The 15249-nt window shown below is 37.8% G+C and overlaps 1 protein-coding gene across 5 annotated transcripts in view; it reads left to right on the forward strand.

Moving 5' to 3' along the window:
* The window catches only part of GRID1 (glutamate ionotropic receptor delta type subunit 1), a 485558-nt gene that overhangs the window by 421340 nt on the left and 48969 nt on the right, over positions 1-15249 (forward strand). For all 5 annotated transcript variants that reach the window (XM_077183338.1, XM_077183339.1, XM_054637706.2 and 2 more), the window contains 3 exons: positions 11128-11229; positions 12572-12769; positions 14698-15022. In XM_077183338.1, the coding sequence (XP_077039453.1) occupies positions 11128-11229; positions 12572-12769; positions 14698-15022 (625 nt within the window). The remainder of the gene's footprint in view (positions 1-11127; positions 11230-12571; positions 12770-14697; positions 15023-15249) is intronic.

Consider the following 15249-nt stretch of genomic DNA (forward strand, 5'->3'; position numbering starts at 1 on the left):
AATGCGTCAGGTGCAATATTAAATAAGCTCTGTTGTAATTACATAAACCTACTAAATTATTGAATCCTCCTAAACAAATGATGTAGGGAACTCTAATAAAGCTTCCTGGAGATCAGTGTTTATTTTTAAAGCTGCAGTAGGGAATCTGAAAGGAGAGCCTTTAAGCATTACACATAGTACAAGCTGTATTTCTTACCTGCTTTTATTTCTTACCTCTGACTACTTTGCTGAAATTACCACATCCTTTCTAGTGATGGAGTTTTGCTGGTACGTGGCAGTTTGTGGAGCTGGGAGAAAGTATTTATTACTGTAATCTTTCTTATATACCCTGTGTGCACTGTCTGTCAGTGTGCAAAACTGCAAAGAAGTTCTCATTGTCCAGTATTTTTTTAAAGGTTAAAAATTCTCCTGAATGTTGATTTGAAGCAGGGAAAAAATGAAGCAGGGCAATAGGCTGTAAACAAAAGGTTTGTAAACAGTAACATGGAAAAGTATTTTTGATGCTTACCACAGTTTCTATAAGAACACTATACAAAGATTAGCTAAGTGTATTGTTATGTTCCTTGTGAATACTTAGCAATTGGTACATAATTTATATAAACTATAATATCTGTGGATCTGGTGTTTGTATATTCTTGGCTAATTGGTTTTGTGAGCAAGCTGATTTTATTTGCCTTACAAAACCTGTTCTATGTATGTAATAAAGCCCAAGGGATAAATATATTTTTGAAAGCTGTCTCAATATAGCTTGTTGTTAATTAAAATCATTAAATGCCTATCATTACAGAGAAGAAAATTCATATTTTGCTTAATACTATCTACAGTTCTGTTTCTTGGAGAGGCAATTATCCATTGCCAAACACCAAGTTATGATTTTTTTACTCGGTGGCTTTTGTTGTAGAGGGAAAAAATATCTGCAAATCATTTAAGCCATTTTGTGTCACTTTCTGTGAGTAGTGAGGATAAAGATGAAAAATCATATTGTAAAGATCAAAATAAGGGAGAGTTCAGTAAAAACGAAAGTTTCAAGTTTATTACAAGAATTTTCAGTGTTCCATAGATATGGATGTAGATTTCAGTGCCAATAACCAGAGCTGGTCAAAATTCACTTAAAATCTTTAGCAGGGAAGCTTTGGCACTTAGCGTTTTTACTGATGTCAAGACAGAGTGTTAACTTGTCTTAACAACAATTCTGATAAAATAATATTGGAGTTTTTTACTTGTCATTTTTAAGTGTCAACATTTCATCTAAGTCTTTGACCACTTTGTAGGTAAATTTTCCGTTTGGTTTATAAATTACATTTATGAATCCACTGCCTTTGAACTAAAATGCAAAGTGGCTACCTTTTTTCTCTAGAACATTGTCCTTGTTATATCAAGGCCAACAAAATATCATGTGGTAATTAGATAATGCCAGTACTTATTTTTAAAATAAGTTCCTACAAAAAATTACTTTTGATGTTGTGGAGCTTTTCATAAGTGTCTGGAGTTTGAGCGAAGAGCAGTTTTCCATACAGGATCGAGAACAGGCTTGATAGGTGATACCAGAGAATGGACTGAACTTTGCTTTCATTCTGAGATGACTCAGTGCCTTTAACCAGAATCAGAAAGTGATTCATGGTGGCCAGGCTTCAGAAGGTGAAAATCACAGCTGGTGAAATCATCACACAGTGGTCTGTACCTCAGGGACCAGGCTAGCAAAAGTTCTGTTGTTAGAGCTGCAGAAATATGGGTGGGTTTCTTAAATGTGAGACATCAAAAGCATTGAGCTCAGATAGTAGCTGAGAAACACAGTAAAGAATGGCAAAAAAGAGCAGTTTTGATATAGCCCATTGTAGCATGCTTGTTAATTCCTACATGCAGAGCTCTTGTGTAGAAGGACTGAAAAACAGATCCTGACAACTGTCCAGCTGTGCAAGCCTCCCTTGCTTTCCCTCCCCAGTAAAATTCTTAGAACAGCACAACAGGACATTATTTGGCATTACTACACTCCATAGAGCAGGACAAGAACCTATAGGAAATCAGCATGAGTTTGTATTTGTTGTTAGATCCAACTTTTCCATGATGAGGGTTTTTTGTTTACAAACAGTCTGCTCAGGTCACTATTGCATAAATAACAAGGATAGTTCTGCTCTCAAAAGCTAGTAATTTGCTACCAAAAAGCATTTTGGAGCTTTGAAAACAATCTGTTCTCTGTGTGAAATGGATTTGTTTCCACTTTACCTACACATAATGAGTAGTGGTAAAGGGAATTGGTTCAGTTTTGTCCACAAGCAGCTATTCCTGAGCTTCCGGATGTTCAGCAATTGGCTGTAGCATTTAAATTATCCTTGGAGTCCAGGACATGTTGGATTTTACTGGACAATGACCTTGTCTTTTAAACTGCAGGAAAAAGAGGGGCTTGTTTGCCTTTCAAATAGTTAACCCAGTGGCAATGTGTTTTCAGCCAGTAACTTGTGACAGCTGTTGAGGACTTTATACCTGGATGGGTCTCACTTTTATGATTACTTATTAGTTTTAATTTTATGCTTAGAGACCTGGTTGTTCATATCAAAGGATAATTTACAATGCCCCTGGGGAGTGCCTGATTCAGCAGTATCTTGGGTCCTCACAGTTAATTTGTTTGCCCTTTAAAAGGGTTGTGGTGCTGGTCTCACATCTTTTGCTATGGCAATGCTGCCGTCTGATTCAACAACAGCGTTTCTACACTATGGCACATTGTTTGTATCTTAAAGCCTTGAAAAGTGGTAAAACTGCAGGAGGATTGGGTGGAGTTTCTTGCCTGCTTTTCAAGAGAGAAGTAGAAAGTGAGAGTCTCATAGAAAATACCTCCAATTTATTTTCAACACCTTCTTTGCCACATCTTGATTTTTTGTCACGGAAATTAAATACAAAAATTTTGGGATAGAGTAATACTTCCCTGCACTTCATAAAGAAGCCATCAGAGGATAAGATTCTTGTTCATATTGTTTTCATCACTCTCATGATTGCTTCATTTAGTACTACATCTTTCTCAGTGCCTGTGTTGCTGCACTAATAACATCAGCATGTTGCAGTCACTGCTCCTTCAAAGACTAGTATTAATTGAAGCAATTTATTCTAGCAGAGCTGAAGATGGCCTATTTATACTTTTATATAATGAATTACAGAATACATCTATCTTGTCATGTCCTCTCAGCTCCTTTTTCTGCCAGGTATGGATTTGCTGCCCCAGACAAGCATTGCCCAGGCTCAGCACAGTAGAACACAGGTGTTTTCTGTGTTGTGTAGGAGGTCAGAGATGTTCACCAGCTATCACAATATGGAAAGAGGAGCAACCCTGAATTGGTATCAGTGCTGCTTCATTACCTGCTAGCAAAATAATATCTCAATCTGCCACATAGTGGAGCAGTATCTTATTTCACCAAAAAAAGATAATTCTCATAATTGATGCCCTTCCACATAATATTAAATGTGATGTATAAGCAATATAAAGTATATGGTGCTGATCTATTCCCAAGAAATCTGACACTGTGTTAATAAAACCTTTAGGGTTAAAAAAACCCATTGCTTCAATTCTACCTGAAACTCCTCAATCACAGTTCTGTAGAAAACAGTAGAATACCTTGTCTTCCTTAATGTTAGTAGTATAAGGCATCATGTGTCTAATCTTCATTTATGTTGTAGAGCTCTATTATATGTAAAGTAGTTGGCTTTTAATAGTGTGGTCGTTACATTTAATTGAATTGAGCTTTGGCTAATGAAAAATGTAAGGGAAAACATTTCATCTCATGTCAAAATATTTGATATTCTCTGCAATGAAGGACCATAAAAAATGGAGCAAGATACTGCTGAGTTATGATAGGTAGGGTGGAAATTGTTAGCTGCTGTGAATGGCAGAATTTGAAGAGCAGGACCTGAATAAATACACAGGCTTCTAGAGAGTAAGAATATTAATGCTGAAATACCTCTAGCAAAGCCTCTGCTGGCAGTTCTCTGTCCTAAACTAGCCTTACAGTTTTGGGTTAACTAATGTCATGTTTTCCCTACCTATTTGGTAGGAATTATTGTAAATGCCATGGAGAAAGACTCCCTATCCATATACTATCCTGTTACTCTCTAGATAATAGCAGTTAAGTACTGTCATTGATCTTACAAGGCAAAAATACACTTCTGATACTAATTTGCACTTCGTTTCAATGCAATGTAATTTTTAGCATTTTGCATTGGTTTTAAGCTGTTTGAATTAATTTGAAATTTTTATTCCAATTTGTGTAAATTCTCCGCTTGTTACTATGCAGCTTCTTGCCAAAGTACATTTTGTTGGCACAATTGGAGATTTGTTTTCTTAAATTCTAAATCAGAGTTTCATGGGACTATTTACATGGTGGCAACTCTGTTAATGCTGCTTTTCTCTGTTAATTGTGACCCCATTCCCTCACATATTTGAAGGGCATTGTGCTGCTTCAAGGGCAGACTTCATGTGGTATCTCAGTCCTAGACATTTGCCATTTGTCTCGCTGGCTGCTCAGGCAAGCAGTGGTGTATATCTGTTTCCTTAGATAAGTCAGTTCAGGTCAATTGCTCTTTCCTACTCAAATCCCTCCTTCAGTGTTCTTGAACTTTCTCTATTTTCTATTCTAGGTCTATGCACAATTAACTTTAAGTGTGGCTCTCGGGACTCAGTGGTGTTATGTAGGCTTGCCGAGTTAACGGTTGTAGGCTGGAACCTCAAATTGCTCCTGTGCACTGCTGACAGAATTTCTCCCTGGCTGAGTTCTAGGAATGGCTTTGTTTCAGCAGTGGGGTATGGTTTTTTCTTTTGGAGGTGAAAGTAGCTGAGGTTTTCAAGTATTCTGAATTATGACATTCATTGAAAAAACTACACAAGTATATTTTAACTTCGTGGATAGTATGCCCCTATACCATCCTTAAAGATAGCAATCAATCCACTCACCTGGGAAATGGCAAACACAGGGGCATCACAGGTTAAACCTTGCACTCTGGGACTTTAATGATATTGTTCCATGTGGGAAAAAAAACATCTTAATCACCTTTGGATGATACAGAATTATGTGAAACAATTGTTTGGATTTGGTATCTCTGGTGAATTCAAGAACCACCAGAGGGTTCTTTGATTTCCTTTATCTATGTACCTCGTATCCTGGATATGCCAAACCCTTCCCATGAAAAATTGTTTTGCTTAGAAATACTAGAAAAAATCCCTGCCCTTTTATCTATTTCTCATTTAACAGTCTTCAACGAGAGTGAATAAATGTTTCTAGGAAACAATTTATATTTCATGTGAAAGGGTCTCTGTAGATTACAATATGTTTGCAGCAGTCATTCTGTTGCCTTACATCTAGTTTTGTTTCTAATTTTCCCTTTTCTTGGTTATCATTATCTTCAATATTCACAGTTGCATCTTTCATCCTTTTTGTATGAACTGAATCCTCCATCACAGTACCAGTTGTCTTGTTCTCCCTTGATATTCTTCCAGCATGCCTAACTCTTGTTCAGACAGATGCCATCCACAGTGTTAAGACCATACATTCTTCTCAGCTGTGTTGGGGCTGCTCTGTCCAGCCCGTGCCATGAGATGTGGAGTCCAGGACCACACTGGTACTTGTGCAGCAGTACTGTTTTACAAGCTCATCAGCATTTGCATCTCATTGTCACCCTGCACAACTTGTTCATTAATTTCTGTCTTTGTTTCTTCAGTCGAAGTATGCCTATTTCCCATTTTTCTGTTCCATAAGTGTTCACTTCTACTTATGCAAGATGCATACTATTGTTTCATGTTGGAGTTCTTACCACTACTATTTATTTTTCTCACTGTTTGATATAGTTTGATATATTTTCAGCAGTCCCCAGTTTTGAGATATCTTTGCATCTTAGACATTTTAAAATTAGTAATTTCCTATTTCCTGTTCCAAAACAGTAAAAAAGCTATTAAGTCAAGAAGTTCTTAGTATTGACTTGCTGTGAGCTATTCAGAACTTTTCTTCTCATCTTGATACATCATTCTCCATTGTTCCATAGAAGCTAATCTGTAAATTATGTGGTATTGTCTTTTTTTCTGGAGACAAATTGCCCTCGGTGAGGGTTCATAAGACCTTGTATGAAATAAACCTAAAATTCAGATATAACATACTGTCCTCTTCATTTCAGCTACCTATTAATTCTGCAGTACTATTGGAAAAGCAGTCAAGTTTCTCCAGAATGACTTGGTAATTTTTAGGTCTTGCTGCCTCATGCTCATCTTTGTGTGATTCTCTGGAGAAATTTTATTATCATCCATATAGCACCATAAATTTGCAAAAAAATTGCACTAAAATTGGAATAAATTGAATTCTTCTTCCTGCAGGTGTTGCATTCTTAAAGACTCATTAAAACATCCACAGCCACATCTGTGTCCTTTGCTGTCCTGGACACACAGCCAGGTTCCCCTTGTAGAAAGAGCAGTGGCAAAGCAACCCCAGGGGAGGCAACCTTTCCCTCTGCCCTTTTTCTAACTTTATGCAGCTTTCCATGGTCTCCCTGCCCCTCTCTGACCTTTTATCAAATAGATGCAGTCCTTATGGTGCCCCTTAATGGCAAACTGAGCCTCTTGAGCATTGAGCAGGATGACATAAAATTTTCACCCGAAGATTGGGAGTTTATGTACCGTTTGAGACTGGCTCCTCAATCCTCTGCTTTGTAATTTTAACATGTTTTGGAGTTCTCTGTGGCTGTGGGTGCACAGGTATTCCAGTCACACTGCAAATGTTTGGAAGCAAGATATGTTTTTAATACAAAAAAAATGCAAAATATCAGACTAGAATGTCTAAATGTAGATGGCATTTCACTGGAATTTCACTGCAAACAGGGATGAGTTATGCTGGATCACAGAATGGATCTTAAATCAGTTCATCTGGTGATCTTACCCAGTATCTTATCCCTATATTGACTATAAGCTTATGTTTTAGAGTAGAAATGTTAGAATATTCCTAATATGTAGTTCTGATGGATTTTTTTGTATCAGTGTTTGGATTTTCTTGCAAGTTAAAGATTTGATACCTTCTCATTTTCTGAATCCTCTTTTATATTATTATGGATTGCACAAATACAAAAGTTTTTGACTACTACTACTAATTCAAACTGTGAGTCCTACGACTACCTTCTTGTGAATGGCAGAAAATTCTGTAGATTACTGCTATACTTAATTTGAAAAGGAATTGTGGACTTAAATGTTTTAAGTGGACTTAAATTTGTTTTAGGATTTAAGTGAAACTCCTTTTATTCCTTAGAACTGTAACAGAGAAGTGTCCAATTTACTCCATTTATTTAATGGCCCACTCCCTTATTTCATATTTGTCTCCTGTAAACATTAATTTTCTTGTTTATGTGTTGTTTTATTATCAGATTCACTTAAAATCTGCTTTTAGCTGTATTGCAAGGCTCGCAAAAGGAATGAGGCACCAATGTGTAAAATACACATGCATGGTAGAAGGACATCATACTTGACATAAAAAACTGTTGACTTCAAGGTTAAGAAACAAGTTGTCATTGAAACGAGATCTGTTTGAGTCTAACTTTAATCTAAAAGCATTTTTAGATTGTGAGTGGTATAGATTAACTTATTTAACTCCATGGACAGAACAGCTTTTTTGTTCACAGAAAATATGCTCTGGTTGATATGGGGATGTCTGCCTTGTGGTGTGAGAACTGCCTGTCTTGCACTCTTTTCACTTTCCTGTTTCTTAGAAGTTTTTTGGATTTCAAGTAAGGGATTCCCAAATTTACTTTCTTGGTATTGTGTAACCTTAGCTCCAAGGAAGTCACCCAAAGTTTTTGGGTTTTGGTAAAATAGAAGATGTATACTCTGGATAAATTGTAACCATTTCAAACATTAATATGCATCTGCTGAAAATTATCTTTTTTATTTCTTATGTGAATCATGTTTTTCCTGAAAAGTAGACCATATTTAGGATGGTGTCATACTTAAAATTGTGTTAGATAGCAGTGACATGCATTATTTGGACAGTAACTACTGCATCATAAACTAAAATAGTGTAGATATTCACGTTCAATACTGATAAACGCACTGAACACTTTATTTGCTAATCTCTGTTTTCAACTGTATTTACTAGGAGTTTGGGATAATTTGTATCTCCATTTGGTTGGGCCTGTGACAGACATTTGTTTTGCTTGTGTTTTGAGTAAGTTTGTTTCATCCTGCGTTGCTTGTGGAGGGTGAAAACAATGTTAAAATTGTTCTTTTCTCCATCCAAACCCTTCCTCGCAGTTCTAGTTGAAAATGCAGTAAATATTGACTAAAATTGGAAGCATGTTTTCAGTCAGAATTTTCCAACAAATTACCTTTTTGTCTGAATTCTACATTTGTTTCCTCTGGATAGCTTTTACTGGATGGTTTAGCTTCTGCTGTATGGCTAGAACTAGAGGAGTCCCAGCAACAGGGCTATTTCAGAAAGAAAAGCTAGGAAGCTTTAAATTGAAAATCTTTCATAAAGTAGCTGATTTCGAAGCTTGAAGTCACATAATCAGGTAACTTGAGAATCAAAGAATCCCACCCAGACTGCCATTAAATACATGTTTCAGAGACCATTGATTTTTTTTTTAAAAATACATCCTGCAAGTGCTGATTCTGCAAGCAGTTGTTTCTTATAATCAGATATAAATGCCCTTTATCTCCTATCAGCTGATGGCTGTGCTATAACCTTTGGCTCCAGATTTCTGGTAGGAAATTTGTACATATTTCTACAAAGAATGAAACCCTAATGGCCTTAACAGCAGTACTCATGGTGTGTAACCATGCTGGAAATTAGCTTCTCAGGCACTGATCTTGACAGGTCAGCTGTCACAAATTGATATACATATCTGTAAATACATCAGTCCTATAAACAACATTCTGTCTGCAAGAAGTGGAAGATAAAATAGGCACAGTTCTTAACAAATTAAGTGTTCCAAAGCAAAAGGATACACAGGGAAAAGCCCTTCTGGAAATGATTTTCCATATGTTCCATTTATGATTTTTATCTCTATAGTTTGCTTTTAAGAGACTGAGAAGTTTGCACTCTGGAGTACTGTTCTGAAGCAAAATATGCTCTTTCTCCTTGCACTTACCCCTGCTGCATAAAATAAGGATCTTTGTCTTCTTCTTTTGAAAAAAAAAAATCATGGGTTTATGATGTCTTACTTCCAGTATTTTTTGGAACTCTTTGAGGTAGTGCAGAATATGAAACAGAGTATTTGAGAAGTCTGGGGCCCTTTTATGAAATCAGATTTTGAAAGGTGCATGTTTAGGAGACGAAGTTGATGTGTCAGTCCGCCAGTGATGAAGGTATAACTTGAATGTGTTACATTTCCCATATGTAATGAATATTAAATCATCATCTGTAGATTTTGCAAGCCATTTTGGCAAAAATCTTGATCATATGCCTAGGACAAACAAAGAAGGTTTAAACAGTAAGCTTTCTTTACAGATTTGCCACACAATAAATGCTATATACACCTACACTCATTTGGCAGTAGCAAGGCTGAGGAACATCTGGAAATATTTCAGAGCAAGCATCTAAATTCAAATTCAAAAGATACCATGGCTACAGTTATTTATCTGCCTGTGTTGCTGCAGACACTCCTCTGTCACTCCAGACTGCCATCACAGGAGGAGAGTGTTCAGTCTGAGATGTTTTAGCTTCCAGGAGTGTCATTAGAAAGCTGAAAATTATTCATACATTCTCCTCCTCCATCCTCCAGGTCATCTGGATAAAAGGAGGTTTACCTTAAGTCTCTCCTCTCCTGCATCTCAGCTTTCCTGATATAGTGACTGGAATAATTTTCATCAGTTCTGATAGTTGCTGAATATTCACTGAATGTCTTGTTCTTTTCTAGTTCCCTGTTTATCAGTTTAATGCAACAAACCAGAAATAAAACTATACAGATCTCTTCTATCACATTTTATTTGTTGATTTGATTTGTGAGGCTTTAGGATAAAACTGAAGTCATAGAAGTAAATCATGTAAGACATCTAGCCATAGGCATTTTCAGTGAAATAAGTTCTTTCCAAGAAGATTTTGACTTGTTACATGAAAATTAGCTTCTGGCAGGAGGAATCCATATTTCACAGATCTTGGACTGTGTTTAATTTCTACAGGGCATGCCTTCAGCTAACAACACTGCTTCCAAATATGTGAGCATAGTATTGGTGTTTAAGAGTACAGCTAAAAACAAAAAAAGAAAACAGTTTCTACTTGATACTATTTATGTCTCTTCTGAACAAAATGACACTGTGGATTCTGTTTGAAGGCAAAAGGAGTCTGACTGCTGCTGCTGCTGCTCAGGAGCATATTTAGTTTGAATAATCCAAAGGTCACTAAAAATTGACTTTTCTATTGAACCTGTTCTTTTGAATTGGACTGTATTTCTCTTCAGAAAATGCAGTAAAATTAATTTTTAAAATGGTACATTTAATTGAAAAATAAAATATTTAGATGTAATGTTCCAGGGAGATATCCTGAAAACGTGCATGTGGTATATCTGATAGATATGAGATACTTGTTCATCAGGAGCCTGGGAGCTCAAGAGGCTGTAATTGTTTTAGAGATCAGGTAGATGTAGGTCAAGAACATAGAAAACAGGACTTGAGACAGGAGCTGAAGAAAATGTGAGTTGAGACAGTTTGACACCATAGAACCTGTGTCAAGAATTTATGACTGTAGGTGAGCTAAAACACTGTGGAAAAAAAGGTTGGTGCTTGATAAACATAAAGTATGTGAAAATAGGGATCTGCGCAGAGAGGGAAATCTGGGATGGTACAACCACAGGTAATCCTGAGGACCCTTGGACAATATAAATTACTGAGGAGAAATGTCATGTCAGAATGAACTAAGTGAAATGATATGATAAATACTACAGATAATAGAGCATTTATATTGCACCCATCAATGAACACACATTCAGGCAAGGCACGTGTTGATGTCTGTCCTCTGAATCACACTCCTCCTGATTCTACATTAAAGAAAGCCACACACCTCTCAGCCTCCCTCTATCAGTTCTGGATTTGGTCAAGCTGTTGTTACACATTTTGTAAATGCTGAAGGAGCCCTGCCTGGCTGTGCTTCAGACTCTTGGTGCTTTCTATTCCAGCTGGCGACGTGGGACTCTGAGAAGGGCCTGAACGGCAGCCTCCAAGAGCGGCGTCTGGGCAACGACCTACAGGGAGTGACCCTCAAAGTGGTGACTGTCTTGGTATGATCCTTTCTGAGCTCAGGAAACAAAATGCTCAAAATAAAAAGAATCTGACTGAATATTTTGGGCACTTCCCGCAGTGTTTTCCCCTATCATTTTCAGTTCTGTATTTTTGGATGATCTGTTACATAACAAGGAAGACAGAGGATGGCCCTTTATTGTTTTATGTGAAGCTGTGCACTGTCAGTGATACAGAGCATTTGTTTGTTTGCTTATGCTGTTTTTCTGCATTGTAATTCCTGCCAGGCATAGAACCAGCATAGGGCCTGAGTGCACAGGGGTATATTCCAGATACCATCCTTGAGCTTGGATAGGCAGTTTTCAGCATTTCATGGATTTTAAGATCAGATGGGCCAATTATGATAATCTAATCTTGGCTCTTGTACACTGCAGGCTGTAAAATTTAATCAAGTGTTTCTTGCATCAAGCTCATAAATTCCCATTGAGATAAACGATTTCTTTTAGAAAGGTGTCATCTTTCCAAAAAAATCATTATGCTTTTGGGACTACTGTCTGTTAAACTCTGGAGTGGTAAAGAGCTCCTTTCCGCCAAGTGCTACATTAGGGGCAAATTAGGGCTTGAATGCATTCCTGGCTAAGATATTATAGTCTACACATTGCAGAATATGATGACTTTTTTTGTTGTTTTCAATTCTCTTTTTCTGAAATGTGGTAGAAATAGGCAGTACCTCAGAGTACATATGGGGGCACTCCCTGCAGCCCCCAATTTTCTTTCCTCACTTTATGCTGTAGTTGGTGTGAGAGGTGAGCAGATCCCTTCTGTGACAGTACCGGGCTACCAAGGCAGCCAACTGCAGTGGCTGTGCCAACAAAATCCCTGGGATCTTCAGGAGAGCAGGACACCTATCCCCAGCAGAAACCATACCACAAAATGCTGCATTTCCTTGGTCCCAAAACAGACTCCTTAAATTAAAATACTCCAGAAACCAGTACCCATGAAGGTTATTCTGTGAGTTCTCAAAATGTTAAATGTTCACAAAATTGCAGCAGTTTTAGTTTGTGTTTTACTATGTGTCCTGGATAAAAGATGCCTTGTATATAAAAGATGGCTTTCTGAATCTGAGGTTGAATTTATTCTGGAGTGTCTGCTTCTTTTCAAGAGCTATGGGAAAACCAAGGCTATGGATAGGACTCAAGTGCTAAGGCAGTGGTGTCTGGCTAGGAAGCTTCACAGGATCCCAAATTTTGCCTCAGAAAGTTATGAGTGTTTCAGAATCTGTGCCAAGTTGTCCACAATTAACTCAGAAAACACTCTTTTGCTCAGAGAAGTAAATTAAAAATCTTGTTTCAAGTGTCAGTTAAGATACTGTTTTGTTCTCAGGAAGAGCCTTTTGTGATGGTGGCAGAGAACATTCTTGGGCAGCCAAAACGATATAAAGGATTTTCCATCGATGTCCTGGATGCGCTGGCCAAGAATCTGGGCTTCAAGTATGAGATATATCAAGCTCCTGATGGCAAGTATGGTCACCAGCTCCAAAACAGCTCCTGGAATGGCATGATTGGAGAACTCATTAACAAGGTACACACAGAAGAAGCTGCATTTTAAAAAAAATTGCAGGAGAATGAATTAGGATGAAGTCAGCAGTGCAGAATGCTTCTGAGCTATGGATGGTTTGAGTGTGACATAACCTACAATTTAAGACTCTGTATGCAGGATAGGAACTAGAGAGTCTCTAGTTTTATTTGCTTCCAGCTGCTCTCAACATAAATTATATTGGTGTAAATCTATGTGTTTACATTGCTATAAGAATAGAGGTCGTGTTTGTGTGTGTGAGGGAATGACTATAGAAAATAGAGGAAAAAGTAAGGTATTCTCCTTAAAATATTAGCTACCAGTGTTTTATTTTTTATCATTTTGTCTTCGAAAGTTGTTTGTAGATGGAACTTTCTGTCATTTTGTGATGATGTGTTTCATAAAGACCAGTGAGTAATGACAATGAGTTTCACTCCCAAACAGGAAAAGTAGCCCCAGTAACAGGGGATCAGAATTTAAACTGGTCTCAAGATTATTCAGTAATTTAAAACTGACAGGACTAAATTTCTTAATTACAGTATTGCAAATCTAGGAGTAAGTTAATTGAAATCCATTTAAGTAAATGGGTAGAGTTTGTAGGTTGGAGTCTCCCAGAGAATGAAATGAGTGTATTTTGTTCATGTTCTTGCAACCTCATGTGGGACAAACGTTAATCAAGAAGAAGAATCAAAGGAATTAATATTCCATGTTGCTGCTTTTTGTAGAAAAGGTTACTCCTCTTCAGTGGAGGTTATTACTGAAAGTGAAAGCTTTCTCATTATCTTGTAAATAGGTGGCTCAGTATCTGTGAGGAGATGTTTAGGAAGAAATAGAAGCAATTAAAGCTATTGCAAACATGTGTGTGATAATGGGATGTTCTTGGTTGGTGCTAGGGAGCATAAAGAATTTTCAACTTATTTTGCATTGACATAAACTGTTTGAATTTAATGGATTTAAAAATAAGGTAAGAACTCCGGTTAAATTTCTTTGGAAATTGCTTTCTTTGAAGCAATAAAATATCTATTATGCTATTTTTAAATGGTATTTCTGCTACCATTTGTTCCACCGAGTCCAAAGGATTTCAAAGCGAACCTCCATCGTCTAATATTTGCTTTACATTCCCAACACAATTAGAGATAGAAAACTGAATGTATATTCTGGTTTTTTTTTTTTGAAGAGGCCTCTTTTTATTAAGACAGAAAATATTGAAAATCTAATTGAAGCTCTTCAGAAGCTTTGGGAATCTTATTTATTAACTCCTATCTTACCCTTCATCAAGTGTGCATACTCTTTAAGGATTACCTGCATGCAAAACCAGCTTGTTTTAAATATTGAAGCCAAAGCAGTTTCAGGAACAAAGTTGCCTTTGTGCATTTTTCCTGTTACGAGCTTTTTCTATCACTTTATTCATTTTAAAAAACAAACAAAATCTTCTCCCCAGTTGTCCTATGAAATCTCTTCATGAATATGGAAAGTTGGCAATTCTGCAGGGGGAAAAACAAACATTAGCTCTTGCTACCCTGCTAACAAATACACAAGCTAAATAAATGGTGTTTCTTTCTTTATTGCTTACATTGCTCTGGGTTAGTATGGTTTGGAGTTTTAGGCCTTCTTTGGAAAACAAATGAGGGATAAAGGTTAAATAAGCTACCCTTCTTCCAGAGAGGAGTTAGGGTCATGCTTCTCATTCAAGAGAACCTTGACAGGTTATGTTTCATTACTCTTCTTTGGACCAGTGCAACTAACTAATATTTAAATGGTGAAAGTGATTCTGGTTTTATTTTTAGGGAATTTATATGAGTGCATCTAAATGTTGTAAGTTATAGAAGGAAAGGCATGGAGTCACTTGGTTCTTAGCAAGCTTCTCCCTAAGCTCCTGCCGACCAAACTCCAGATGGCAGGGAGCGATGTGATGTGCTGCGTTTGTCTTGCAGAGGGCAGACCTGGCCATCTCAGCCATCACCATAACGCCCGAGCGGGAGAGCGTGGTGGACTTCAGCAAGCGCTACATGGACTACTCCGTGGGCATCTTAATCAAGAAGCCCGAGGAGAAGATCAACATCTTCTCCCTCTTCGCTCCTTTCGACTTTGCGGTGTGGGCCTGCATTGCGGCGGCCATCCCCATTGTGGGCGTGCTGATCTTTGTGCTGAACCGCATCCAGGCGGTGCGGGCGCAGGGCGCGGCGCAGCCCAGCCCCTCCGTGTCCTCCACCCTGCACAGCGCCATCTGGGTCGTGTACGGAGCCTTCGTGCAGCAAGGTACTGACCAGCAGCCGCAGAGCAGGCAGCACGGCTCGGTCCTGCCCACAGGGGGATAAGGGTGCAACAGAACGGGCAGGGTTTGTGTTTTATTAGCCCAGGTGAGCAAAAGAGGGAAAGGTAGGCAAGTCTGGGGCTTTATGTCTTTTTTTATGCCTTTTCTGTCTCTCAGTAAGTCCAGAAAAAGCACTAGCAGGGTTTTACTGTTTGGGAAAATTGTTACATTG

Source organism: Agelaius phoeniceus, chromosome 9, assembly GCF_051311805.1.
Source record: "Agelaius phoeniceus isolate bAgePho1 chromosome 9, bAgePho1.hap1, whole genome shotgun sequence".
NCBI classification, from domain to species: domain Eukaryota; kingdom Metazoa; phylum Chordata; class Aves; order Passeriformes; family Icteridae; genus Agelaius; species Agelaius phoeniceus.